The 27,103-nt window shown below is 35.4% G+C and overlaps 3 protein-coding genes across 7 annotated transcripts; all 3 read right to left on the bottom strand.

The window, feature by feature from the left end:
- Positions 1-868: 868 nt before the first annotated feature.
- On the bottom strand, positions 869-3,113 carry LOC147532662 (small ribosomal subunit protein eS21). 2 transcript variants are annotated; one of them, XM_086650516.1, is made up of 4 exons: positions 3,004-3,113; positions 2,399-2,487; positions 2,169-2,301; positions 869-1,152 (listed from the first exon to the last, which is right to left on the bottom strand). In XM_086650516.1, exons 2-4 carry the CDS (start codon positions 2,446-2,448, stop codon positions 1,087-1,089), a joined length of 249 nt encoding a protein of 82 aa, XP_086506642.1. In that variant the 5' UTR covers positions 2,449-2,487; positions 3,004-3,113; the 3' UTR covers positions 869-1,086. The 2 variants fall into 2 exon arrangements, with proteins under 2 accessions (XP_086506642.1, XP_086506643.1); XM_086650517.1 differs by lacking the exon at positions 3,004-3,113 and adding an exon at positions 2,809-2,981 and having other exon boundaries at positions 2,399-2,750.
- A 1,235-nt stretch (positions 3,114-4,348) lies between these two features.
- On the bottom strand, positions 4,349-17,758 carry NOF1 (U3 small nucleolar RNA-associated protein). 3 transcript variants are annotated; one of them, XM_086650514.1, is made up of 27 exons: positions 17,326-17,758; positions 15,713-15,980; positions 14,064-14,116; positions 13,853-13,963; positions 13,611-13,746; positions 12,577-12,776; positions 11,834-11,978; positions 11,337-11,481; positions 11,115-11,238; positions 10,570-10,670; positions 10,306-10,437; positions 9,734-9,814; positions 8,853-9,043; positions 8,608-8,680; positions 8,280-8,339; positions 8,118-8,156; positions 7,933-8,021; positions 7,543-7,607; positions 6,839-6,885; positions 6,662-6,721; positions 6,343-6,414; positions 6,163-6,192; positions 5,976-6,070; positions 5,754-5,859; positions 5,052-5,114; positions 4,885-4,956; positions 4,349-4,790 (listed from the first exon to the last, which is right to left on the bottom strand). In XM_086650514.1, the coding sequence occupies exons 3-27, from the start codon at positions 14,089-14,091 to the stop codon at positions 4,716-4,718; spliced, it is 2,340 nt and encodes a 779-aa protein (XP_086506640.1). In that variant the 5' UTR covers positions 14,092-14,116; positions 15,713-15,980; positions 17,326-17,758; the 3' UTR covers positions 4,349-4,715. The 3 variants fall into 3 exon arrangements, with proteins under 3 accessions (XP_086506640.1, XP_086506639.1, XP_086506641.1); XM_086650513.1 differs by lacking the exon at positions 15,713-15,980 and having other exon boundaries at positions 4,349-4,660; positions 4,698-4,790; positions 17,326-17,550; XM_086650515.1 differs by having other exon boundaries at positions 15,713-16,005; positions 17,138-17,487.
- A 4,129-nt stretch (positions 17,759-21,887) lies between these two features.
- Positions 21,888-26,229, bottom strand: LOC147532660 (F-box protein SKIP14-like). 2 transcript variants are annotated; one of them, XM_086650512.1, is made up of 3 exons: positions 25,024-26,141; positions 24,612-24,985; positions 21,888-23,723 (listed from the first exon to the last, which is right to left on the bottom strand). In XM_086650512.1, the coding sequence occupies exons 2-3, from the start codon at positions 24,831-24,833 to the stop codon at positions 23,211-23,213; spliced, it is 735 nt and encodes a 244-aa protein (XP_086506638.1). In that variant the 5' UTR covers positions 24,834-24,985; positions 25,024-26,141; the 3' UTR covers positions 21,888-23,210. The 2 variants fall into 2 exon arrangements, with proteins under 2 accessions (XP_086506638.1, XP_086506637.1); XM_086650511.1 differs by having other exon boundaries at positions 24,612-26,229.
- Between the last annotated feature and the right edge of the window lie 874 nt (positions 26,230-27,103).

Here is a 27,103-nt window from a genome sequence, read left to right as displayed (position 1 = left end):
AATTGAGATTATTTTGTAAATAAAGGAAACATAAGTATATTGGGTGATGAGTTTAGAACACAAAAACGTTTATTTTAGTTCGGATCATAGTAGACGTCATCTAACGGCTCTTTACGTTCCTCCGGAAACATGAGATGTCCCAAATACTGAAAAATTTAGAAATATTCAAAACAAAAATAATACACCACGAAATAAATTCACCTAAATATGAATATTCACATAAATTCATTTCATGCACAAATTTGAATACGCAGAGACTATAAAAAATTAACATTCATTCAAATCCATTCACTGGAACACAAATTAACTTCAAAATAAACATATGCCAACATTAACATTTAAGTAACGAAGTGTTGCTCAAAAAGATTAAAAGAAGTTGAATATAGGATGCGACTTTTGAAAATAACGTGTTGAATCAGGAGAACCCAAGATTTTAGGTTGCAAAAAAAAATCTTAGATGCCCTCCACCACTGTATTTCTTTCTTCTCAACAGAATTATAGGGTTCGGGCGAAACCAAAGTTGGTGAGGGTGATTTTGCACGAGATGAGTTTTGAGGGAGGGGATTTGACTGGAGGAACAAGTGGTGATAGCAGTGAAAGTGACAAAGGAGATGATTGACAAGGGGAAATGGGCTTTAAGTCCAGAGAAGGCAGATTAGAATAGGAAGGGTTGGGGTTCGGTTGGCATCACAAGTGGGTGAGAAAGATAAAAGAGAGTTCCAAACGTTCTTGGTGAACAGCGTAGTGAGAAAGTGAAGACAGGTTTGCCTGGTTTGATTATGGCGGTGGGAGAAGGTGGAGTCGAAGGCGGTGGGTGGTGGTCAGAAGTTGAAAATGAAGATCAAGAAACAAAAACAAACAAGTCAACTTTTGGACTTAAACTTTAACTCAAAATGTAATTCTTCAAAACTTCAAGAAATGAACTAAAATCTGATCAAACACATAGATGTTTTAACTGTCATTGCTTAATTATGAAACCCTAACAAGATCATAATCTTTTCATTGCTTATGTCTTCTACATTTCAAATGTAAACTTGCTACAAATTGCAAAACCCATAGATGGATCGAAGACCATCTATATAAAACTTACTGTTGTCCAACTTCTGCTTTCTGCTTCTGCCACAACCTATCAATTGCACTGTCAGCATCTCCCTGTAAAGTACCACAAAATATCAATTTCGAACACAACACAAAAATATAACAATAAACGAAGTGACCCTTACGACAAGGAACCTAGTTATACCCAAGTACTCAACAGAAAGGGAACTGAAGAGTACTTAAATTAGCAGGGCATCAACAGTTTAAAGCATTGTCATTATTCTCATTTGTAATTCAATTTCAAGCAAACAGAAGTGATCAATTATGGTTACATGGTGTCTATAGGTTATTGGTTTCCAAGATAACAGACGAGTAAGACGAATTCACATATTCTGAAATCTAACTTCAGCTAGATTTCAGATTTGAACTGGGTAAAACAGACAATATGTTAATTTCAGCATCATGGAAAAGGAAGACCTCACAAACACATGCCCATAAAGGTTAGGTTATAGTTGTCTGTAGGCTATTGGTTATCCAGGAAATATTTTACAATATTAGTGGTGCAACTTTACGCGAGAAAAAAGATCACTGATACTAGTCTAACCAATCTATCATTCAATTGCAAATTTGTTCAAACAAAACCAGGCCGAGTACAATTGTGCTTTAGAGAGTCTTAAACTTCACAAGTGATTTCTTTTCTATTGTACTTAAGGGTATAAATACAGGAACAAATATTGATCTAGAAATCGGTGTATACTGGTAGAAGGCACCACTATGTTATTTCTCCATGTTTTTATGTGGTGACTAGGAGTGCACCTCTTCCGTATAATGGATATAATGACTTCTTTTTCTAGACTATATACTAAGGATTTATACAATAAATAGAGGTGTACTACTGCACTTACACATTCGACATTGTTCATCCCTAATTTTTCAAATAGGATTACAAATAGTTACAAACTACTCAGCTAACTACATCAAACACTATCTGAACAAACTCAATATTGTTCGATCTTAGCCCAATTGAATCCGTTGATTTTTAACTAGAATTTGCAATAAGCTAAAAGTCACTCGGATATCTACCAAAATGGCAAAAACATAAGAATTACAAATGAATAAGAAGAAATTACCTGGGCACGGACGAACCCACAGAGGGCAAAAGTGGAGAATTGGCCAGTATAGATACCATTCTCATCCAAATGTCCTATATTCAGCTGGACTGAAGCATGATCCTTTGAGGTAATCAGCCTATTTGTTGCAGAGCTATAAAACCCAAAGATCAAAACTTTTCAGATCGTAAAGTTCAAACAATTATAACAAAGTAAATACAATTTTTATGCGTTTTCAAGAGAAAATATACCATTTCCTTGGGATGTAAAGATCCATGTTTTGGCCTTCTTCGTTCTGCATCTTGGTAATTTCAAAGAACTCCAAACAAGTTTGAATCAACTGAAACAAAATTTACTCATATGTTAAACAAAATGAAGTTCATAGTTTGATGATTACTGGGTAATAAATGAAATGGTCTAATGGTAAACAATAGCTACTGTCAGTTAAGAAGTGTGGGTTTTAAGTCATACAATTCTGCTGGTGTAAAACCCTAATTTATAAATTTTCCATCAAACAAAGGAACCCAAACACTATCATTGCTAAGAAAAACCTTTAGATAAGATCAGAGAAGTATGAATCAACTGGAACAGAAGTTTATTCGTCTTAGAAAAACAAGAGTTTATAGTTGATCACTACTGCATGATGAAAAAATGATCTAACATTAAACCCTAGCTGATTTCGGGTCAAAAGTTTGGATCTTAAAGCATAAAACACTGCTTGTTACATATAAAAAAGAAATACTGCTGGTGTAAAACCCTAATTTGTGAACCTTACAACAAACAAAGAAGTACAAATCCTGCAGTAAAATGCGAAGAAAAACCCTAGAGAAGATCAAACGAAGTGCAGAGAACGCACCTAATAAAGCTCGGAGCGTCTGCAGAATAGATGAAATCTTCTGAGACTTGACTCTTTGAAGCTTATAAGGAAGCTGCAAACGAAACCCTAAAACGGTTTTTGATACCCAAACTACCCTCTTCTTTTTTGTTTTATGACTAAACGATACTTTTAGCTTATTTGGGGTGTTCGGTTGGAAGATTTACACTGTCCTAAACTTAGAGCATCTCCAATGGAACACTCAATCTTAACATCTCAAGTGTCATCTAGGATTTTTGAGTTTTTCTTAAAAAATATCTCTCCAGTGCAAAACTCTGTTGAGATCTGAAGATGTGGCAACTTAAATTCTAAGATATCCCAAAGTGGACAATATCACTAGCAGCTCAGAAGGTTGGTCTGCATCATCTTATAACACGTTATCAACGCGATTCGCTTTACTATGATGTAGAACAATCCCACCTCGATGGTGAGACGGAGTGTGGTGCTTCTCTTAACATGTAGAGCAACATTCCCGAATGTCTTTTAAAGGAGAATATCTTCTAGCAGCCTAGAAGGATGGTCTGCATCATCCAATAACGCTACCAACTTAACTCGACACTTTTTCCAGCAAAACAAAATTTTGTGTCTAGCCTGCCACGAAACACTTTGTTGCTGACTGGCCGCGATTTTTTTTTTGTGGTTGGTCACCACGAAGCCCTTGACGAGGGTTTTTCCTCCTCGAGGTCTCCGTCGTCTCAGATAAAGGGGACACTTCCCTTCGTCGGAGTTGTGTAAAAGAGGTATAAGTTGTGGATCGAGAGATGCTGAGTGAGAGAGAGAAAAAGCGACTTGGAGAGAAAGAAACAGTAAGACATACATGGATCAAGAAAGAGATAGGGGAAGATAGAAAGAGGGAAAAGGAGAGAAATAAATAATGAGAGCGGGAGAGGTAGAGAGAGCAAGAATAAGTGAAAGAGGAAAAGAAAGGAGGGACAGATGTGGCAATAGTAATCAGAATAGTGGTGGTGAAGGTGATAAAGAAGATATTGGAGGTCAATGTTTACTCAAGTTAACTTTTTGAGTCAAAAAATGTTCAGAAAATGTCTGAAGATACACAAAAAAAAAATATAGATTCCCTGGAGAATTTATTCGACAATTCATCTTCTTGATGCCCAAAACAACTTTTTTTTTTCTTTTTTGTTGCACTACCTACCACACATACATCAAATTTTGCCTTTCAACCCCTAAGAGGGAATAAGAACACTGAAACCCCATTTAAAGAAACCTTAAACGTGGATCTCGCATGATTTTGACATGTAAAGTTCGGTCTATACGCCCCATTGACTGGCTCAAATACAGTGAAGGCTAAAGAGAGAACAAAAATCTCTACCAAAAAACAATTTTCTTGTTGTATTTCTCAAACTCAACTAAATGTTCATAATTTTAATTGCAAATATTGTAAATACTATAACATTCTCCTCCAAAAATTTTCTGATTCCTATCCAAGTTACCTAAACTTGGGAAAATGCTGCCTCCCGGGCCTTGCACAAACATTTTTTCCCAACTACTCTTTCAATCTATCTCAACTCTCGAAAATTTCAGAAGAAAATAAATAACGGACAACTAGTGTTACAATTGTGATTTTCTCCAAATTTAATTCGTGATTTTCTCCATCTTTGATTTGTGACTCATTGATATGCTGCTCGCGGTTTGGATGTTTTTTCTTTCTGGTTCACGGATCAAGAAGCGGCTTTTTAACAGAAAACAAAGATACTCTTCTCTGACGATGTCAACCTTCTTGAGGCGGTAGATCCGACTATTCTCTCAAGCTAAAACATAGCAAAATAATACATTTAAAAAGATAACATTGACAGAAATGCAGGTAAATTAAGCGCCAAGTTTAACAAGGGTTTGTAATATTACCCGTAGCTGATCTAGTCGGGAGAAAAGAACTGTGCAACTCATATCGTCTGCTCCTTCAAGCATATTAATAATCTGAAGAAGCAAGTAAGTATAGGTGTTTAGAGATGTAAACAATCTGTAGATTATTAGGGAAGATAAGAGAGAAACAAAGTGAGAGAGGGGCTAACCTCAGGGTAAAATTCCTTTCTTTCAGGAAGAGAATAGATGATTAAGTTCTTTATTCCACGAATCTGGTTTCCAAAAAAGAGAATGATTACAAAATAAGGCAGAAGAATGTGATGTGCTTCCGTTTTTCTTGAATATGGATATATTTAGATACAAGAAATGTGGTCAGTACAATTTCTGAAAAATGAAATCTGTAGCATAGGGTCATTTCATGACATTCACCAGATGATTGAAGTTTTAGCACTGTCATCTTCTCAACACTTCGAAGACGTTAAGAAAAAACAGGGATGACAAGGGGAAAAGGCAATGGTAAACGAAAAACTGACGGAAAACAACCTAATCGTATCATAGCATGCTTGGGGGGAATCAAACGATAAATGGACGGACCACCATGCTTGCCCCAGAAGAATAGGCGTTGATATTCAAATATCCTGTAACAAGAATTTTAGCTACCTCGTTTTCCAGGTAGTATAAATATGTCTATCAATAAGGATCGCATATTTCGTATTACTCCTCTATTTGATGGTACGAAAATTTTATCGTGGTCCTCGTATGTATTTGACATTTACCCATACCAATTTTGAGTCGAGCTTTATATCAACTTTTAAGTGTTCAGTTGTTCATCAAAAAAAAAATTTCAAGTGTTCGGTTTTCATAAACAGAAAGGAATATCTGAAAGAACATTAGAAGGAAGTAGAAATAACCTTATATCTGTGATAGAAATGAGCTCTCTCAGTGTAAAGCATGATCTTTCGTTGGTCTTCAAAGAACCATACTCGTGCACGAGATATATCACTCTGCTTTGTGTATCTAAAATTGTGAAATACAAAAGTTAGTAAACTAGATCCTACTATGTATCAGTCAAACAGGGGAGGAGGACCTTAGATGACGGTTGATAAAGTAACAGAGTAGAGGAAGCTTCTTACTCTCCAAGCAAGCAGAATGAAGCACTTTGCGATTTCAAGAAATTCCGTATCCGAACAAACTCAAAATAAGAACTGATAAACAGCATAGTTCCACCCTAAACAGAAAAGGACAAATGGAGAGAACAAGGGTTAGACAAAGTTTATAAACCGGAACAGTTTAATACTATATGATTTGCTATGGGAATACCTGAAGGGAATCTTTTATCTTCGGGAACACCTGCAGTTAGGAAACCATTAGCTCATCATATTTGACTTCTTAACCAGAGATGAAAAGACACAGTATGTGACTCACGTGAAGAAACAAATCAAACAATCAAGACCATAAGAAAAAGAAACGCCACAGCCAAACAGATTATTTAAAACTGACCTTCTTAATAAAGTAATCAAGGCGTGCCTCGTCAGCATCAACAATTGAAGTGGTATCGAAGCGCTCATAGATCTGTCGAATTTGTAATTGCAAGTATAAAATCCTTTAGAAAAATGTTTTCAGAGCATAAGAATTTTTAATAGATTGATATGTTTTCAACTTCTACTTCAATGAAATAAATGTAAATGTGCCAGAAAAATTATGGTGGGACACAAGTATGACATTTTTGAAAGTTCTGTGAAGTCATGCATTAGGAAATATGAATGCCTGGTATAACCGAGATGATATGAATTCAGTAAAATTCGTGAAGATTACACACCTGTCGTACTGGAAGTAGTACTTTTGGAAGAACACCCTTATGTTCAGTTACAGACTTCACCTGAAAAGAGAAATAGAATAGGTATCAGAAAGTAAAACAAGAACTGAAAGACTTATTAAATATTTGTCCTTTCTTTCTTGAAGTAGGAATACCACTAGAGAAGAAATGTAAACGCACCTTCCCTTGGTGATTCAAACAAAGTTGATTGAACAGCGCATTTATGTCTGAAAAGAGAAAGAAGAAGATGAGGGATAAGATTTTTAAAATCAAAATATGTTGTTTGCGACTAACCATGGGTACTATACATATTAACAACATAGCTATAGATAACTTACGTATTATGGATGGGTAAGGTAGGTTGACAAAAGCTGCTAAAGGTAAATAGAATTTTTATGTTACCAAGATAAAGACAAGTGAACCTCCTTTTATAAGGATGGTACCCTTGCAACAATAGTTCTATACTTCTAGTCTTCTATTAATCGAATCACTAGAAGTCCCCCAAAATGGAAATATTTGTGAGGATCATCTAACCCCATCATTTTCATCTCCATAAAGAGCTAAAATAGGACCATCATTTAATGGCAAGAAATACCAAGAAACAACATGTTAGTTTGCTACTCGACCCTGCTCAGTTTTGCCAAATGCTCGCAAGATGAGACACTCATTAACCTCTTGACAAGTAAAAATGTATCCAACATAGTGGTTATTACATACCATTAAACAAACTGCAAGCTACTCTTTTTTACAGATGAATTATAATTAATATTATCACACAGGCACACAAAAGAATAAGAAAAACACAAGGAAGATGAGAAAAAGAAGTTAAAGAGCACATCCAAAGAAGTGTTTAATATGACTAAGAAACAAAATGGATAATTTACCTGGATTTACAAAAGAACCTAATATTATTGTTTGCCGATAAAACTTCGCATGTCCGTCAAGATACCTGACATATAATACAGACTTTTAAGAATAAAGTTTGAGATAAGAATCAGGTAATTAAAATATCCAATATTCGTAATGCGTTGAAACATAAAGCAGTCGTATTTGCATCCCCAGCATTATTTCTGTCAAGATGATCTTTTCATATGATGTTTAAGTTGTTCTCTTTATCCAATATCTCGTAGTAATAACAATCAACAATCCGTTATTGGATTAATAAACTTGAAAATCTAAAATTGATGCTCAGTGTGTAATTCTGTCATGACAAGAGCTTGCAATCTTGGTAAGAAAATCAAACAAATCAATAAAGAATCCACATCAAGACCTACCATTTCCTAATGCGCATCACATCCGTTCCATGCTGCTTAGAGGGTATGTGGTTTAACTTTTCAACAACCGTGTTAACATGAGACCAATTCTGCACAGTTTGCCAGGAGAAAGTATAACCTCTGCATTTAAGATTTGATTTTGGAAATAAGAAACATTATCTACGTAGTGTAATAGAAAGTCATACCTGCATGGATATTACATCTGCATGATCAACTACCAATACCTGTCAACCCATCAAACCGGTTTATGAACATAAACAGATTATACTTATACTAAAAATCATAAAGGACGTATGATTTAATACATTACCAAATAAACAAGAATAGAAAAACATCAAATAAAATACCTCTATAGAGGAGAGATAGTCAACATCCTTTTCTTTATCAGCCTCTGTCTCTGCAATTTTCTGACAAGATCCAACAAGAAAGAATAATATCAACAATTAGTTATATACAAGAATACTAGGTCTTCCTCTAAGACCATGGCATCGAAAGAATTGCCCTCCTTTATTTTAAGGTCAAAATAAAAATATCAGCAAACATGAAGTTTGATGTGCTCGCCATGCCTTCCATAACAAAAAGAAGGTGAGAGCCTGACAGAGGGGCATGTTACTGCAGCAAGTTCGAAGTACAATATGGAGAAAATGTCAAAAGTAAAGCTTAGGCTACACTTACAGTTATTAGTCCGAGAGGAGAAGCAACAATTATATCTGAGGAGTAGAAGTCACTGTACAGCCTGATGCTTTTCCTACAGAAATAGCAAAATAAAGATTAAATTAAATAGATGGATATCCAATTACCTAATCCAATTCAGGTTGATGATGTACGTCAGTCTGCATGTTGTGGCATTTGAGAAGCTTTACGTAGATGGACACCTCAATTCAGATGTTCAGAGAAATTAAACTAAGGAAAATAACTACCTGGTGAACTTGATGCCTATCATAAAGTGATCATTATTATTCCCCCCAAAAAGAGCTTGAAAGTCGGAGGGTTTAGAAGACTTCTGAGATTTTGATTTTTCACTATTGTTTACATCATTTGATAACTCATTCTTGTCAACCTCCTCAGTACCAAATTCATCAAAGAACCGATCACTGAAGTCCACAGTGGCCTGGAAATAATTTGGAAGTGTGAATGAGAAGATAAGAAATTACAAGAAGAAACAACATTCTCCATTTAAAGGAAACACAGTCTAAATAGAGTAGAGCAAAAGCCAAAAGAATGTTAGTGCTGTAGTGAGGCGTAGTCATACTTCATGTCCTCCGAAGTCATAATGCATCAAGAATATCCCTACCTACACACTCACTGCACTGCAGTTTAAAGATAGTTTAATAAGCATCTTGACCAACTAGTTCTGGAGGACAATGTTTTCTCGCCTTCTCAACAGTCAATCCTTTGTTTCCTATTTTAGAACTTATTTGTTTTGTTTTTCTACTATACAAAAACAAATACTTCTCGAACTTGGGGAAAAGCCTAAGAGGGAGGGCGTAAACCCACTGGGTTTTTAGCATTCTGAATTTATATTTTGATCTAAGGGGTCGCAATAGACAAAAGTAACATGACCCTTCGGCCAATTATTCCTCCTCTGGTCTTCGTTGGAAGGGAATGAACTTATGACACTCACATCTTCAAACCAACAAATAAATCAAAAGAAAGGAACATTTCAATAATATTATTTTTAGTGACACCAATTACAAAATAAGCAACACCAATAAGGAGAGAGAGGAACCATTTGCATAAACTTAAGCTAAGTTTGCTGCATCCCTTAGGTAGAGAGGCAAAGGAGAAGAATGAAACATACTTTGTGTGATGTAGGGGTCAATTGTATTAGCCTCTTAACAACACGAAGAGCAATGCTTGCAAGTGGCAACAAAATCAACACCTGCACGACAACATCATGAAGAGTCCATGTTTATGGTTAGAACAATATGAACTTAACAATAAACCAACAGACATCACATTCAAAATCAAAATAAATGAAGACTCTAGTTGTTGGAAATGTTTCTCGGAGACTTGAATCTACTACATAACTAGACAGAACATTTATAATCATTCAGACAATTTTCCTTTGAAGAAAAAAATGCAAGTATAGAGAAATATGCATTCAGTAAGGAGAAAGAAAATATGGCTAGCATGTACTTGTGTGACATTTGCTTCTTTTTGTTGTAAGAAAGTTACACAAATGTCGAGCAAAGGAAACCATATTACTAATACTTGTATGGAAATGCACTATATCCTTCAAGTACATGCCTAACATATTGAGCGAATATTAAATTCTGAAATGTAATAAACGCGAGGTCAAGAGCTTCCACAACCCTATATCACGTCATAGAAGCTTTTATATGGTTAAAGATTTAACCAAAAGCTCGTTACCTTAGGACGAGTAAACCCATGATCAAGGAATCTTTCGCCATTAAGAATTTCTTCTTTCATGTTTTCTGGATGCTTGAACAGCTTTGCTTCATTCTTAGTCACAAGATCTCTAGTTCTAAACACATGATTCAACTGCAAAAAGAAGATGAAGAAAAACATCATACTAGGACTTCATCTAATAAGGAAATGAAATGCTGAAACGATGAAAAAAAAACATGAAGTAACACATCGGTAATGCAATAACATAAAGGAGTTGGCACATACAGCGTGCACAAGGTATGCGTCCATGAGACTTGAGTCTTCCTCCTGGCCTTTAAGATAAAAGGGCTTCTTGTTACAGTGTAGTATGTCACGATAACTGTTGCCTGAAAAAGCATGTCAACACTTCATTGTTCAAATATAACATGTAAAACATGTCAACAATTGCCCAGGTTAAATCTTGGTATAAAATTTGTCTCAGATATACTATCCACAAATTCAAGCGTGCAAGCCATTATTTTATAAAGTCCAAAAGGAAAAGAAAAGACGAGTGTTCCTCTATCCACCTAATACGTCCAAGAACCGTCTAGTAGGCATAAGTAACTTATCCAACAAAGTAATGTAAGAGAGGATTTTAGTTTGAGTTACTCCAAAGGAAGTAGTAGACATCCAAACGAATCTGGAAGCCAGATCATACGAGATTTTTGGTAATGCGAACTTCTATCTCACTATTGACTGGGCTATACAAAGGTGTCCTCCACTGGATTCGCCTCATATGAGATAACTTTATGTTAGATAAATATTTCTATTGCTTGAAATAATTAACTTACAAAGAGTGAAGAACAGTCTCTGCTTAGATGAGAAGAAATCATTGCCTCCAGATTTTTGGTATAAACTCAGCCAATGCTTATATAATTTAGACAAAAGACCGTAACCAGAACTATCATTAACCTCCTACAAAATCAAACGGAAATTGTATCACATCCATTAGAATGCAAAAGAGAATACCAACAATAATAAGGCTAATAAAAAGTATATAGCACTAGCCATACCTGTGGAGAACTTTTCTGTGTTCCCATCCATTTGGACATTGATAAGTCAAGGGCGGGAACCTCCCATTTAAATTTCGACTTCTTTTTCGTCAAATCATCAATATCAGCTTCTGATAATGTATGCCCCAGGTGAATGTTAAAGGAGCTGCATGAACAAACCCAAACCACACTTCAATCTACCTAAAGAAATAAGCATGCAAGAAAGAAATAGCAAATAGGGAAAATATGTTCCTAATCTCAACCCACGTCCTAAACTGAACATACTAATGCTCACTCATCATGATGTATCTGCAATATTATGACATTTAGGCTTAGCAGACACCCCTTTCTGGTCTGTATATATATATATATATATATATATATAATACATAACCACTAAATGTTGTTTATCGAGCTGGAAAATTAACAAGGGTAAGACAAACCCTACAATAGATGTTTCATGGTAAAAGACGCTATAATAGTTGTTGATGTGGGATATGCTCCACTGAATACTTCACCTTGTGATCTTTGATGGATCAATATTTGTTTGGTCTTTGATGTCCAAGTCATCCTCGTGGCCCATAGATGTTGCAGCATCATTTTTTATTTCATCTTCTTCACTTTGCACCATAAGATCCAAAGGACCAGACTCGTCATCAGATCCTACAAAGAATTAAATGTCAAAGACGACGACTAATTTAGTATTATTCTATAAATCACACATTCCGAAAACCAAAGAAAAATAATGGTTAAATCAAAATTTGAGGTGAATGACTTAAATTTTGTGTTCCCTCACAAGATCACATGAAACAACTTTCTCAAAGGAAAAACGAATAAGGAAAACAAGCAATGGCGTTTTGTACTTGTAGCAGGAATTAATATCCATTGATTTTAATTGTTTCGCGGATCTCGGCAAAATTTTTGAGGTGTTTCTTTATTAAAGAGCTGGGTAGATTGATGGTAGCAAACTATGATTTATATATTTGATAAAGAATATTTTAAGAGTGAGGTGTCATACTTTCTCATATATCAATAATTAATAGACCTGAAATGATCGTTTAAAGTCAAAAACAGTTTAAAGTTTATTACGGGACAAAAAAGTAAATGTCAATGCCAAGAGACAGATAATGCATGCTTTCACATATTTCAATCACAAGTAGAATGAGAAAAAAAACACTTGTAGCACAAGAACACAATCACAACAAAAATGACAGACACTCCACTTATAAACCAACGAATGAACCCAGTTTGATAACCTTACCTTCCTCAGATTCATTCTTCCCTTCAGAAAAGCTACTAGACGTGGAATGAACATCTTCATCTTCGTCTTTGTCTTCATCTTCACCTTCATCCTCATCTTCACCTTCACATTCATCCTCATCTTCATCTTCATCCCCATCTTCACCTTCTTCCTCATCTTCATCCTCTTCTGTGTCACTTCTACCTTCTTGTTCTCTTTGTCTATTATAGAAGCACAACAAATGAAGCTCTTTAAGAGTTTTTCAAATAGTGAAATAAACTTTTAAGGAATAGAGGGTACAATAGATTCATACTTCATGTCCTCAAAAGAAATCGTGCTTGAACAAAAAGCATGTTTTAGATGTTGTCTTTTTGTAACAAATGTGTTAAACGTTTAGTGGAAGGGGCAGCCACTTATTAGCAGTAACAGTGTATCATAAAATGGGCAGTTGTGTACTCCATTATGTTAGACTGGCGCAGTGTTGCAAAGCACAGTGGTGAAGTTACACCCAATTTAACAAATTAAGAGCTTAAAAGCCGAGTAGGACTACAATTCCTTTTAGGTGTTAAACTTACTTATGCAGACCGATTTACACACTGGATAAAAACACATGGTTTATGAGACATTATAAGCTTTCAGTATTTTTTTATTGAAGCTATATTTACTTGCATAAGTAGTACTATACTACTAGAGTACTAGTCTTATGACTAAATAGGCTGTAGGAATTCAGGAATCTGCTTTTTTGCTCTGGGTAAAGGCCAATCTCGTTTAAATTCAAAATGTTGTTCCAAAACCTGATTCACGCTTGAGCTAATCAACATCACATACAATCCGAACCCACTTTAGCATTAGCATTTTATAAACAAAATGTTGTCTCCTGTGTTGATTAGTTTTGGTTTATGAATTAGTTATGCGTCACAAACTAAACCATCTAATTATCAACAACAAAGCTAGGATGAAACTTCTAATCAACGGAAGAACTGTTTCTCTACTTACTATTACAAAGCCAAAAGAGAAACTATAAATAAATCTCAATCAAGACAACAAAAAGGTACCTCCTTTTATTGACTTCGGCGAAAGAATCACTTACAGAGCCCAATGTCGATAACAAATTATCATACATAGAAGGCTCCTTCTGAAACACTATCTCCTCGGAAGTTTCACTACTCGCAGGTTCTTCTGATGAATTTCCTGTTTCAAGATTTGATAGTTTCTCATCAATTCCAGTGTTTACTCAGTTATGATTGAAAAGTTCAACTTTGCAAGTTGAGAGAGAGAGAGAGAGTAGTTTCGATGCCTGAGGAGGAGGTAGGAGAAGGACTACGAGCAACTTTACGCTCGTTTCGGACATTTTTCCTTGAGTACTTGTTTGCTACTGTCCGTTCTGGTGACTTTTGCCTCTTAAATCCTGCTTTTAAGTATACAATCAAAAATATGAAAATCAATCAAATAAGAAGTAGAATGAAAACAAAATTAGGGTTTTCAAAGAGATGAAAATGGCAAGTAACCTGTCTTCCGGCCGTAAGGTCTTCCCATTACTGTTGAGGGTTTTGAATGAAACCTGAACAAATGAAATTTGGGCGAGGAATTCAGGTGTAGACAATAAGATACGGGAGAAGGAAGAACAGACCAAATTATAGAGAAAGAGAAAGAAAAAGAGAAAAAAAATGCCGGAATCTTCGGTTGGGACTTTGATCTGTGATCACAGGTTTGGTCTTTTACTTCTTAGGGTTTATTGTTGGTTAACAACTTTTTACTAGAACTTAAAAAAAGAAGATTTTATAATAATAGAACTTCAGAGTTTTAGAACTTAAGGTCTGGAACTTTTTTTATTAGAACTTTATAATTTCAAGAACTTTTGTTATATTTATAGGGTCCATTCCAAATCTAAGTTGTTCAAACCAGTGGATGAGAAAAAAAAAACAAAATCTATATTATTTCAAGACCCAAAAATTAAAATGTTTGTTGTTTACCCCCTGAACTTCATATTCACCACCAACACCACCCTTCCTACTACCTCCGACCATCCCTCATCTTCATACAATTGGTTCCCTTAGTTGAATATCTTATACAATTAATTTATGTTATTCAGTTTTACCTGATATAATCTATACTAACAGTCTACTACATGTTCTTGTTGTGGTATCTAGGTACCTGCATAATTACGTTTTAACAGGAAGAATTCCGGCACAACTTGCAAACTTGACAAGAAATCCAGTAAGTTCCACCAAACTGTTATTCAGATTTAGTTTTTCTTTTAATTGGCCATTAGATTGATTCGCGGAGATGATTATCAAAACAAGAAACTTTAAATGTACAGATTTATTAACCTAGAAGCATCAAATTCCAGCTAGAAGCATACAAAATTCCAGCAATATCTTGAAGATGATTATCAAAACAAGAAACACCCTAAAAAGTTTTAAAGCTCCAGCAACATTTTAAGGTTTTGTGCGAGTAAGGAACACCATAAAAATTAATGATCAAATTCCAGCCTATGTTGCATTAGGCGTGAGCAAGGGCGGAGCCAAGATTTGTATCTATACCTGGCTAGCCAAAATTACTATACAATCTATATGTAATCACGAAACTGTAATTTAGAGATGGCGAAGTAAAAGTGTAAACCAACAATTCTTCCGTATTTTCTCCATTTCAAAGATCATAAGAGAAGTTATTTGACTATATGAACTTCCATCTAGATATAAAAATGGTATGCTAAATTGAAATTGAGAAAGGGATTTACACAAAAACATCAAGATTACCAAATTAATCAACTAGTTAAAGCAAGATTACAGCAAAAAAGAAAAAAAAAATAAAGAAAAGGGGAACAATAAACACTATATAAAATGCACTAAACAAATAGAGTTTATTCTCGTTCTTTCTGTTTGAATCTACAATATTAGGGTTTAAAACTAGTTTCTACCCAAACCAGTTTTAAGAAAAATCAACCCCAATAGCTGACACCATACATGCTCAGCAATTTCCCAAGCATAATAAACCCTAAAGAGAAAAAGGATTTTAGAAGTATTTGGACTCTTAATGAATAGAAAAAGGGAAACCCTAACATCAAAATCAGTACCCAAATGCCCAAAATAAACAATATAGAAGTTTTAGAAGCTTTAGAAAGAATCAAAAAGAAGAGGGGAGAAATATCACTTACCTAAATAACAAAGTTTTGAATCACTTGAAGAACCATAAATTTTAGTTTGAATCTTCACTTTAAACCCTAATAAGGGTTAGAGAAGCTGAGAAAGTGAGATAGAAGAACGAGATGATACAGAAATTAGAGATTAGAGAGAGATAAAGAACGAGATGATACAGAAATAATAGTTTGAATCTTCACTTTGAATCTTCCTGTCGATCAAGGCTCTCTTTCTCTAATCGGTTTTCCTTCCAAGCCTTTTTCCTCTGGTAAAAAAAAACCCTGGCTACAAATACAAAATAACCCTACCTCTTTGGAAATATAACGGAACTACCCCTGGCTTCAGCCATCTGCTTGTGGCTCCGCCCTTGGGCGTGAGGCGACGCGACAGACCCCTTGCCTAGGCTAGGGCCTCGCAAAAAGGCAGCAGCAGCCTTCTTTATTAAATCTCCTCCGCCTTTACTAATTAATAGTCTATGTTGGAAAAGTCGGCAAGGGGGACTAGTCGGCGGACATGGGACTAGGCATAGTCGCTACTAGTCGTATTTACACGGGACTAGTCGTGGAATATAAATATATATAGGTATAAGTATAAGTATTTGGTCTTAATGAAGTATAAACACTAAAAATTCATCCCTAAGAAGCACACATATACTTATCAACAAGTTCTACAACATTAATGAAGTATAAAACACTAACAACTAACATTTATTTGAGTTTATAGAGAAAAAGAGTACAATATGGGTTCTAAAAAGTAGTAGTAAAAAAAGATTGAGAAGATAGAGAAACTTGGAATCTTGTTTGGAGAGCAAAAAAATTTCAAAATTACTTCAATCTGGTTATAATGATATTTGGAGGGGAGAGGAAGGGTGAAAAGCGGAATGAGCAAATCCTAAACCACCTTTGTCGATTTGAGCAAAAGAAACAAAGGCTCAGCTAAATAATCCCGACTGGCCCGACTAGTCGTCTCGGTCCTAGTCGGACCAAGTCGGGGATTTACTCGGGACTAGGGTTTTGGCTCCTAGTCGAGTCGGCAAGATGGGGACTGAGGAGTAGTCGGGGTGTACTTTTCAATATTCATCAAAAGTCAATACTTTTCAATCAATGAACAAACAAAATCAAGCAAGCACTGCAATAATGCATAAACATGGATGGAACCAGGATTCCAGATTAGCCGGGAAAGACTCCTTAAACTAGTTCCAACCAAGTAACAAGTATAAAATAAAAAATCGAACCTAAATCTTATACCCAATTCACTTGCACGAATATTGCAAATATCTTGTATCAAAATAAACCAGACTACATTACCCCTATCCTTCTTACAAAATTCACCCTGGGCAATTGGCCCAGGCTGGCCTTCATGTCTTGTATATATAAACATGTTCATAATCTCTAGTTCATAAGTGGAAACTAATTCATTCATAATTTATAATTACAAGTCACTAATTTGAGTGTAAAACACTAAAAGAAGAATGAAATATATATATACATATATATTAAGAATTAAGAAGAAACGGAAAATAGATAAGAAGAAGAAACAGAGTATAGTTGCTGAAACATATGAAGAGAGAGAAGAGAAGAAAAAATTGAAGAAGAAGAAACTGAAAAACTGGTTCAAGAATAAGATTTACCTTGAAGTTTGATAATGGAAGAAGAAGAAGATGACCGTTGATGAAGAAGAAGAAGGAGATCCTCACTGGTTTCCTGCCTTACTAGTTTAATCGATTAGGGCTGAGGGAAGAGATAGCAAGAGAGAGAGAAACTGATTTCGTCGAAGTTGAGTGGGCTTGGACAGGGACCCAAATTTTTCTTCAATATTCTTATACGCACTCTCACCGATTTTGTTTGGCATTTCGAATTGAACCCGTTATATCTCCATAACCTTATGTGTCTTTGTTTTTTTCTTTTCGAAGTCAATCTGAAATCTAATCCGAAGCCTAAATTGACTCGGACCAGATTTAAAAATGTTTATATCCGACTCATCTAAAGGGCCAATTTAGGCTAGTTTTTTAGGTCCATCTTATTTGAGGTTACGCGGATTTCGAGATTTGGCGAAGACAACAAGAAAAGAACTTACACAGCCTAACGATAATAAGTTCGACAATAAGCCATTCCAACTCTAAACAGGCCTCACAAATCATATTCGAACTAGTTTAATCTATGCTTAGCTCATAGTTGACTGTGGTAAAGTCATGTTTAAATTGTTGTTAAATTATGCTTCTCTGTTGTTTCCAGTGTTGTATTATAAATCAGAAAAACAACAAACTTCAATTATAAAATGTCCAGGTGAACTTCAAATCTTTGTACTAATTTCTCGGTAGACACTACATGTTTGATTAAATGTCTCGGTCACTCTGTTTCGTGGTTTTCTAATATGGATAATAATGGACTGTTCACTAAGCTGAAATATAATCATTCATGATTTTCTATTGTTAAACCAAGTTAGAAGAAGAATATCAAAACAAAAAACAGAAATCCTTTTGATTTTATTATAGAAAACAAGCTTCGAAAGGGCCAAGTTCTATCACATACTTGTAATTTTAATGTTGTTATAACTAAAAGTCGCGGAAGCTATCGAACCTATCCTAGAAATTGATCCGATTATGAAGACTAATCGAAAAGCTAAGTCAAAATCAAATATGCGAACAGAATTTAACGAGGTTCGGCTTTAAAGCCTACGTCCTCGGGCGAACAAGAAATCTTTATTGAAGGATAGATGAAGACGACTAACACAACCCGCAAGTTCGTCCCAAGACGGTACCGTATAGAAATTAACCTTCTATACTAAATCTTCGACGACCGAGAAATTAAACACCGCTCAAAACTATGAACAAAATCTCTCTCACTTGCTCACACTCTTTAGCTCTCTCTAAAGAAGAGTTGTTGTTGCTTGTGTTGGTGTGATTTACAAAGACTCAAGACCCCTATTTATATTATAATATAAGCCGGTGAGGTCCTCCAATTTTTGGAAACCAATTCCAATTTAAAATTTAGAAACCTCCATTGATGCCTAAACCGCCACAAGCCATTAGGCATCAAAACCGCCTCTTCAATTGCACCGGCTGCAATTTGAGTCCAAAAATTGGAAATCCAATTTTGTAGCAATTTCTATCCCACCGACTTTCACAAATGTCATATGGAGGTTCATTGGAAACCAAAGAAATAATTGAGGTGGAACTCGATGAATCCCTTTTCCAATTACCAAATACTATCTTCTTATTTCAACAAAAAAAATACTATCTTCTTTATCATCTCAAGAATATGCACAACTTGTGACTTCTTCTTTAGGTACAAAGATATCTCCTATTAGAATTGCATCTCTTGGAAAATATTTACATTTCTATTGTAGTGGCTCATATATTGTTTGAACTAAAACATGTTCATTTCTTTTATTCATTTACATGTCGCGAGAACCTTTAATTTATGATGGAGTACTTGAATTATGGGGATATGTTATGTTTGCGAGAAATTTAGATTGGCCTGACGAAGATGTTCCTCATGTATGTATTGCAGAAGTTGTAAGTTGTGTTGTATATATAAACTCTTATTCGTTAAATTTTACTTTCAAAGGGGTAGTTGGAGACAAAAGAGGCAAAAGATTCTAAAAATACATTGTTGCAGGTGATGCTTCCATGGAAATATCTACGTTTACTTTGTGTGCTTTGTTGTGATTTTAAGCCCAGTAATTTGTTGGTTGCACATAATTAATGGTCATAGGAAGGTGAGTTTTGTTTCACAGCTTGTACATAAATTGTTTAATTCCGAATAACTCCATTAACAACTCCAAGTTGCTGATACTTTTTAATGGTTGTTTACCAACAAAAATCTATTTATTTTAATGTTTTTTACGTAACTACACATTTGCTCAGGTTATTTAGCAAGCACGTTGGATGTCAAATCGGTCAATGAGGTATTTAAGGTAAAAACTTCTACTTTTATTTTTTTCTTCGTATTCTGAATATTTCGATTTATTTATTCAACTTCTCATGTTCTTTTAAACCCTTGAACTTATGTACAGTTCTGCTGAAATTTGTGGTTGATTAGTTTCAACTTCTTCCCGAATTCTTGAAAGTACTATTGGTTCATATTACTAAAATACGAGAATAAAGAGTTTCTTCTAATAGTTTGGCTTCATTTTTAAATTTGATTATAGGGAAAACTAATCAACTCTCGATGTTAATGTTGTTTCTATGGTTGACCCTTCAGATTTTCCAATTCCAGGTATGTCAGCTAAACCCCTAAAATTTGTTCTTCCTCATTTTTCTTGGATTTTGAATGGAATGTTTGTATTTTGAGATCAAGATTGTAAGATCGTCTCACTTTTGCTTGGATTAATAATTTTTTTTTTCACTTTCTGTTTGTTTAGCTATATATGATCTTGGCTTGAATATTGGAATTGAATTTATTATCCACTACCACTAAAAGAGTTTTAGTGACTTATTAGGTGGTTCTTATATGCAATTTGGGGTAAATAGTGCCAATTTTATTTTGGGCAGAAAGAGATGAACAATGTATATTATATGAGATGAAGGATGATTATGTTGACATTATGAAAATTTCACTTCATCTTCATCACTTTCATCTTCCACTGCCCAAAATGGATTACTTTAGAAGAAAACCTTTTTTATAAAATAAAATTTACTTATAGGAATCTTTGTACACTAGATATTGGTTTACATTAATTGTCAGTTAACAATGCATTGTGTGTATGTTGACGGATGGAAGTAATATTCTAAGTCTTTGTGTCCTTGGAGTCCAGGGATTGGGATACGTATTGGGGAATTCAACATGTATGTTACAGCTGCTGTCATCAACCCGCTAAAGTACATTGGTGAAAATTTACTTCAATTTGTTTATTTCTTATGTGGTCCACAAAATTAGTTCTTCTCACTTTATGTTAACTTTGCGGATTTGTGACTACTGAGAAGAATATTTATTCGTTTTTTTATGCACGATGGTCAAATGCTATTGTCCCAATCTATTTGATTGAAAACATTACATGAGATGTCATCTACTACAACATGATTTCTTTGATGAACTGCGGAGTTTTAAGATTTTCAAACAAAATGGGCTTTTGAAACTCTACAAAGACATTGGTAAAGGGTTTTAGATGTTCATGCAATGACGACATACAGGACTGTGTTTGTAATCCGTCATGCATTTTTTTATAATTAGACACAAATTCAGCAATGATATTACATATAATTGGGATTGCTTCTATGCGCTTCACTAATTTTATGCATAAGTACAAATAAGATTGTTTGAGTGACTTACTGGTGCTGTAAGGATGATGGAAACCCATCCATTAGACATCAACGGACAAATCCATTGTAGCGATGCTCTGGTACTGTGTTAAATTTATTAGGCCCAAGTCTCTTTTAAATCGTCTTATAAAGAGAGAATGTCCAAGACTTCACAAGTTATAATGCCAAACGATGTGATATTATGTTAGTTGAGCCATTTGAGAGGCCGACGTGTAGAATTTCTCACCAAGAGAGAATGTCCAAGACTTATACTTCACAAGTTATAATGCCAAACAATGTAATATTATGCTAATGGCTAGTTGCAATACAATCGTAAAAGGAACACATAAATTACTAGGTAAGGATGACATGGAAATGCCAAATGGACTAGAGATACCAGCTCAGCCAACTAGTCATCAATAAACTAACGTCTATGATTGTCTCGAAAGAGTGATTGTCTCGGTCTTCACAATACAAAAATTTCAAGCTTTTTTATGGCTTCTGCACTTGCTTTACCTCCTGAAACAGTTGTTATAATGGTTACTTATAAGCAAAAGCCATTCTTCTAAGTTCTTGGCCATCAACCTGATCGACTGAATTGTCCGAACTAGAATAACCATCAACCGAATTTGTCAATTCTCTATCAAATCACCTGCATGTGGTCTTCGATTCAGTCCAAACTTGTAATAAGTGTGGCCTTCGTTCATGGAGTTTCTGTACTTTCTCCACAGTAGAGACAATTATGATTGCTAGATAGGGTTTCCTAAGATAAATTGAGACTGGGGAGAACTGTTCCAGATATTGGTAACTTTTGGTTAGCTGCAATTTGTGCTTCAGCAAATGTAGAAGAGAATTCAAAATCAGTATCCATAATTTCACATGTACTTCAAGTAAGAAATTGTGTCTAAACAAAACTCATGCTAACTCTACTCTTCAAGTAAGAAATAAACAAACTACTAAAAACAACAGATTTATTCACAATCATGTCTGGATTGAGTACTTGTACAAAAGATAAGATGGTGTTCATATGTGATTAAATATCTAATAAAGTAATTGAACACCAACCTCCTACTAATACTAATACGATAATACCACATTCTGCAATATAAATGTTCTAGCACCAAAAGAGCAAGAACAGAGAGGAAAAAAAGTAAGAAAAAAAACCTCTTCTGCATCAGAATAATCACCTCTTGCTCTAATTGATGAACACAATCCACAACATTCATTTGTGCTAACACTTCTTTGGACAACAATCTAAGTTCATCCGCGAACCAAATCATCCACACAATTCTTCAAAAAAATTTCTTCCTTCACAATCTTCCCCGTCTTTCAAATGCAACCCCAATCATTTTGAAATGTCTTCTCCATCTTCACTTTCCGAGCGGCCTTCCCCGTCTTTCATATTTTGGGTCATCTTCCCCGTTTAGTCTTCGTATTTCGGGTTGCCTTCCCCTGACTTTCAAATCCAATACTAGTCATATTTCGGGCTCATCTTTCAAATGCAACAGCAGTCACTTCCCGTACCCTTCTTCCTAATGCAACACCATTAATCTTCCTCAAAAGAACAAATAACTCACCATAAAACTAGAAGTTCATCAAAACCAACTTATCCCAACATTTCCAAGTTTCTTTTCCCTCCGCGCCTTCCCCGTCTATTAAATACCACACTACTCATTTTTCAGTCCTGTCTTTCAAATGCAAAACCAGTCACAGTCCGAAAACCGTCTTCCTGATGCAACGCCCTTAACAAACCTCAGAAACAACAGGTAACTAACCATAAAAATAGAAATCCTTGTCTTCTTTCTTTTTCTTTCGTATCACTTTTTTTCTTTTCTTTTTCTTCACTAAATCTTTTTTGTTTTTTTCTTTTCAATATAGTGATTATAGTTTTTGTCTTTCAAATGCAAAACCAGTCACAGTCCGGAAACCGTCTTCCAAATGGAACGCCCTTAACAAACCTCAGAAACAGCAGGTAACCAACCATAAAAATAGAAGTCCTTGTCTTCTTTCTTTTTCTTTCCTATCACTTTTTTTCTTTTCTTTTTCTTCACTAAATCTTTTTTCTTTTTTTCTTTTCAATATAGTGATTATAGTTTTTGTTTTTCTCTGAATCTCGCCTCACCCAAACCAGTGAAGGGTTAGACTGTGACTAAAGCTAACTCTAGTTCCATGTCTCCTAAATATCTAGGCAACAGATAATGCACTCATCTACCCATGATCCAAAGCACATAAAGGCACAACTAGTCAGACATGAGAAGTTGGTACCTTGTTTCTTAATGGGAACTGATTTTGTCCGAGGATGTACTGAGAGGAACATCATCGGAGTCACAGTCCAAACAATGCTTATCCAGAGAGAATGTCTCCACATATACCTTGTTACTGATGGACTCCCCACATATATAACACCGAGGAATGCAAGTGATGCATCCTCTGCATGGATCAGTCCCTAGTTGTTTCTGTTGACAGCTCTCCAAAGGGCAATCATAAACGAGTCTTAACCTCTTGCATTTTGGGCACATCTCAATATCAATTGCACGATCATCATCATCGTCACACGAAAAAGAACAGTGCTCGTTGTGAGAGAACCTCGGCTTGTGGGTTTTCGATTTCTTCGTCATGTTTTCTGCATTCAGTAACATATTCAACTCTTTGAAGTGCTTGTCTGTAATGTCATGACGTTCACCAATCCTTAGGTGCTTTATTCCAGGTGCTCCTAAAGACTTCAAAGCCTTCATATTATTCACAATGGCCTTGGTACCGAGTCTTCCACACCCTTGAACATTCAGCTGCATGAAAAGGACAGGAAGCAGAAACAATGAGGAAAGATTTACCAGCATCAGGATTTAGGGTTTGCCGTCCCATTTGTGCATAAAAGTAGATATAATAGCAAGAACAGTAATGCTCAGAACTTCATAAGATTTATTGTTAGCTCAACTATCAATTTAGAACTTAAGCTACATATATTTCATACCATATGATGATGTTGATATGTCATTCCAAAGTATTTCGTTCGTGAATGGAGGTGCAGAATGGCACTAGAAGTACTGCAAAGTTTATTTTCACATGTGATGATTGTCCAGTTTCTGATGCTCTTAAATGAAAGCGACACGTCACGGTTGTTAATCTGCTCTTAGAACCAAGGTGACACGTGACGGTTGGTAAGATGCTCTTAAAAGTAAATATATTCTCCTTGTTTCGTCCAACCTAAATTTGGACGAACAGACCATACATAAAATGACACGAAGTAACACCCATCCTAATACTAGCTATATTGTCCTTGTACCCCGACCCACTAGCTTAGTTGCAAGACAACGTTTTTCCTTGGCATGGGCATATGCCATAGAGCAGCTCATCCTTTTCCATCTAACAGATTTAGGTGCCAAACCCACCAAAATAAGCTGATACGTAAGACATGGTATTGCGTATTTACGTTTTAACCCAAGTCTGAAGGTATCTCTAAACAATGTGAGACAAAGTGCCTAAAACATGAGAAATTCAAAAAGTCGCTGGCCGGGAACACAATCTGCATAACTAAAAACGGGAACATGGGAAGAACACAACACAGAATCCACGAGGACAAGTACAAACAACAATGAGATAATAGTAGACGATTATATGTAACATAGAAAAGACATATATATAGATGTGTTTCCATTAGATAACTATATACTGACCTTTTCTAGCCTTGGATTGCTCTCAAGCACACGTCTCAAACCATCATTGGTAATCTGAAAACAGTTAGCCATACTCAAGCATTGCAAGTTTCCTTGAGCCTTGTTAGTTAATCGTACAAGATCATCATCACAAATTGTCCCATTTAATGGGTGATTTATATGAATGGTTCTCCATAATAGGTTATCACCTTGTATTGAAGAGCGAAGAGATCTGCAAACCATTTCAGCAGAAAGAAGATCTTGTACTCCAAGATAACCAAGGGCATAATACAAACCTTCATGTGGAGCCCCTCTATTTTCAACAGAACAAAACCATCCCCAACTTCTTTACATGGATGACTGAAACCTCGAATATCTCCATTGTAGCTCACGCACTCCTCAAAGCTCGAAATTGAGATAAACCCATTACTACATGATGACCCATCTGTTAATTCATTCTTTCTCATCCACCCATCAAAATAACAAGCTGGATTTGATGTCCCATACATCGCTATATTCCATGGGCCAGACAGAAAGTTCAGAGCTTTTATCCATTCTAAACTGAATGTACTGCTCACATTCATGTCAAAGGGATCTGAGGGCAAAATGTCTTGAATATTATCAGATATTGGCTCCTTCCCAGAGCCTCCTTTAGCAGATTCATGGTGATACTTCCCCTTATAATCAATATCAAAGACAAAATCCTGGGTCTTACCATAACCATTCTCATCATTGCCAATCCTAATTGAGGAAACCCATTTATCTTCAGATAAATTCAGAGGAAATATTGGACGACCAGGGTATTTCAATGTCATCTTGTCTGACAGAAGCTTGAGGAAACTTTCCAGTTACAGAGAAAGAGAAATCCAGATCCGAGAAGTTCAATTGAATCGATAGATCTATTTTTTTTTTTCAACAACTAAAAGTACAAAAAATCGTGGAAGGGAACCTAGATTTAATCCATCTAAAACTCTAACCCTAGAAGAACCAATAAAAACCCTCAATCTTAGATGGCAACCAAAAAAAAGCCCTAAAATTTCACCGAGTTTTAGTTCAGAACTTAAATCATAACTACAATTCTTAAATTCATCAAGGATAAAAATTAATCACAACCCTCGTATGAACGTTATTCCCCCCTTTTACTTTTCTTGATCTTTAATATTCCCTCGAAACTAATTATAATTATCCTAAATCGAATCAAAGAATACAAGAAAGAACAGACCTTCAATTGAAGAGGAAAAAAAACAATCAACAACCAATCTCCAGGACGTGAAAAAGCCCTAATCGCCACACAAATTCGATCCGTGGAAGAAATAGCTCAGTTTATTCCTCTAATCTCGGAACCCATATTAGATTAGGTAACAATTTCCATCAGATTTCCAAAGATAAGAAACAAGGAATCATTATTGTGGATCAAACCCAGATCAAGGTATGATCAACAAAGAAAAGAAACGTGAAAAAGGAAAGAAATTGAGGAAGTCGGGAAGGAGAAGGAGAAGAAGGAAAGCCGGGGCGGGAGAGTTAAAAGGTATCACTTTTATACAAGAAAACTTGTAGTTCCTTCTAACTTTGAGTTTTTTGGATTTGCCCTAGATCTAGTCCAACCCATTTTCTTGTGAAAAATATTTGGAACCAGAAAATTAGACAAACTTCAGCCAGAAAACATACTCTGGTTGTCGTAATTCGTATTTTTGATGATTCTGATCCAACGGATCACAACAAATCACATTAGATTTTTGTCCAGTGCATACCTAGTTTCTCTTCTTCTCAATCATTATTCTTTCCTTTTTTTTTTAGGGGAATTTGGCCAAAACTCCCTAAGAAATTATGTTTTTGGTTAAAAAGGATTCATCAAAGTTTTTTAGGCTTCACCTCCCTGATGGCAATTATGTAATTTTCAATTTCAGTAAAAAGACCAACCTAACCCTAGTCTAAGAAAATACCTTGCAAACACCTTGCACTGCCTTGCAAACACCTTGCACTGCCTTGCAAAGCCTTGCAAACACCTTGCAGAGCCTTGCAAACACCTTGCAGAGCCTTGCAAACACCTTGCATGATTTTTGCAAACACCTTGGATAGCCTTGCAAACAAATTGCAGAGCCTTACGAACACCTTGCAGAGCCTTGCAAAAACTTTGCAGAGCCTTGCGAACACCTTGCATGACTTTTGCAAATACCTTGCACAACCTTGCGAACACCTTGCAGAGCCTTGCAAAGCTTTGCAAATACCTTGCAGAGCCTTGCAAACACCTTGCAGAGCCTTGCAAACACCTTGCAATGCCATGCAAATGGTTTGCAAATTAGTTTTGAATTGATTTAACATGAAATTTGTTACAAATTATTATATTTTGTCTAATAGAATGTTGTATCGAAAAACTAGCTAAAACCCCTACAAATTCATAATAGTCATTTTATAAGCTCTAGCACCATCATTTTATTTTTTTTTTGAAAAACTTCCAAAGCTTTCATGAAATTCTCAATTTGAACATAAATACCAATCATGATTGTCCAAGA

This window comes from Eschscholzia californica, unplaced genomic scaffold (genome assembly GCF_041429995.1).
Source record: "Eschscholzia californica isolate CP2 unplaced genomic scaffold, dmEscCali1.0.p SCAF_6, whole genome shotgun sequence".
NCBI lineage: Eukaryota > Viridiplantae > Streptophyta > Magnoliopsida > Ranunculales > Papaveraceae > Eschscholzia > Eschscholzia californica.
This window is presented reverse-complemented; position numbering and strand designations above follow the sequence as displayed.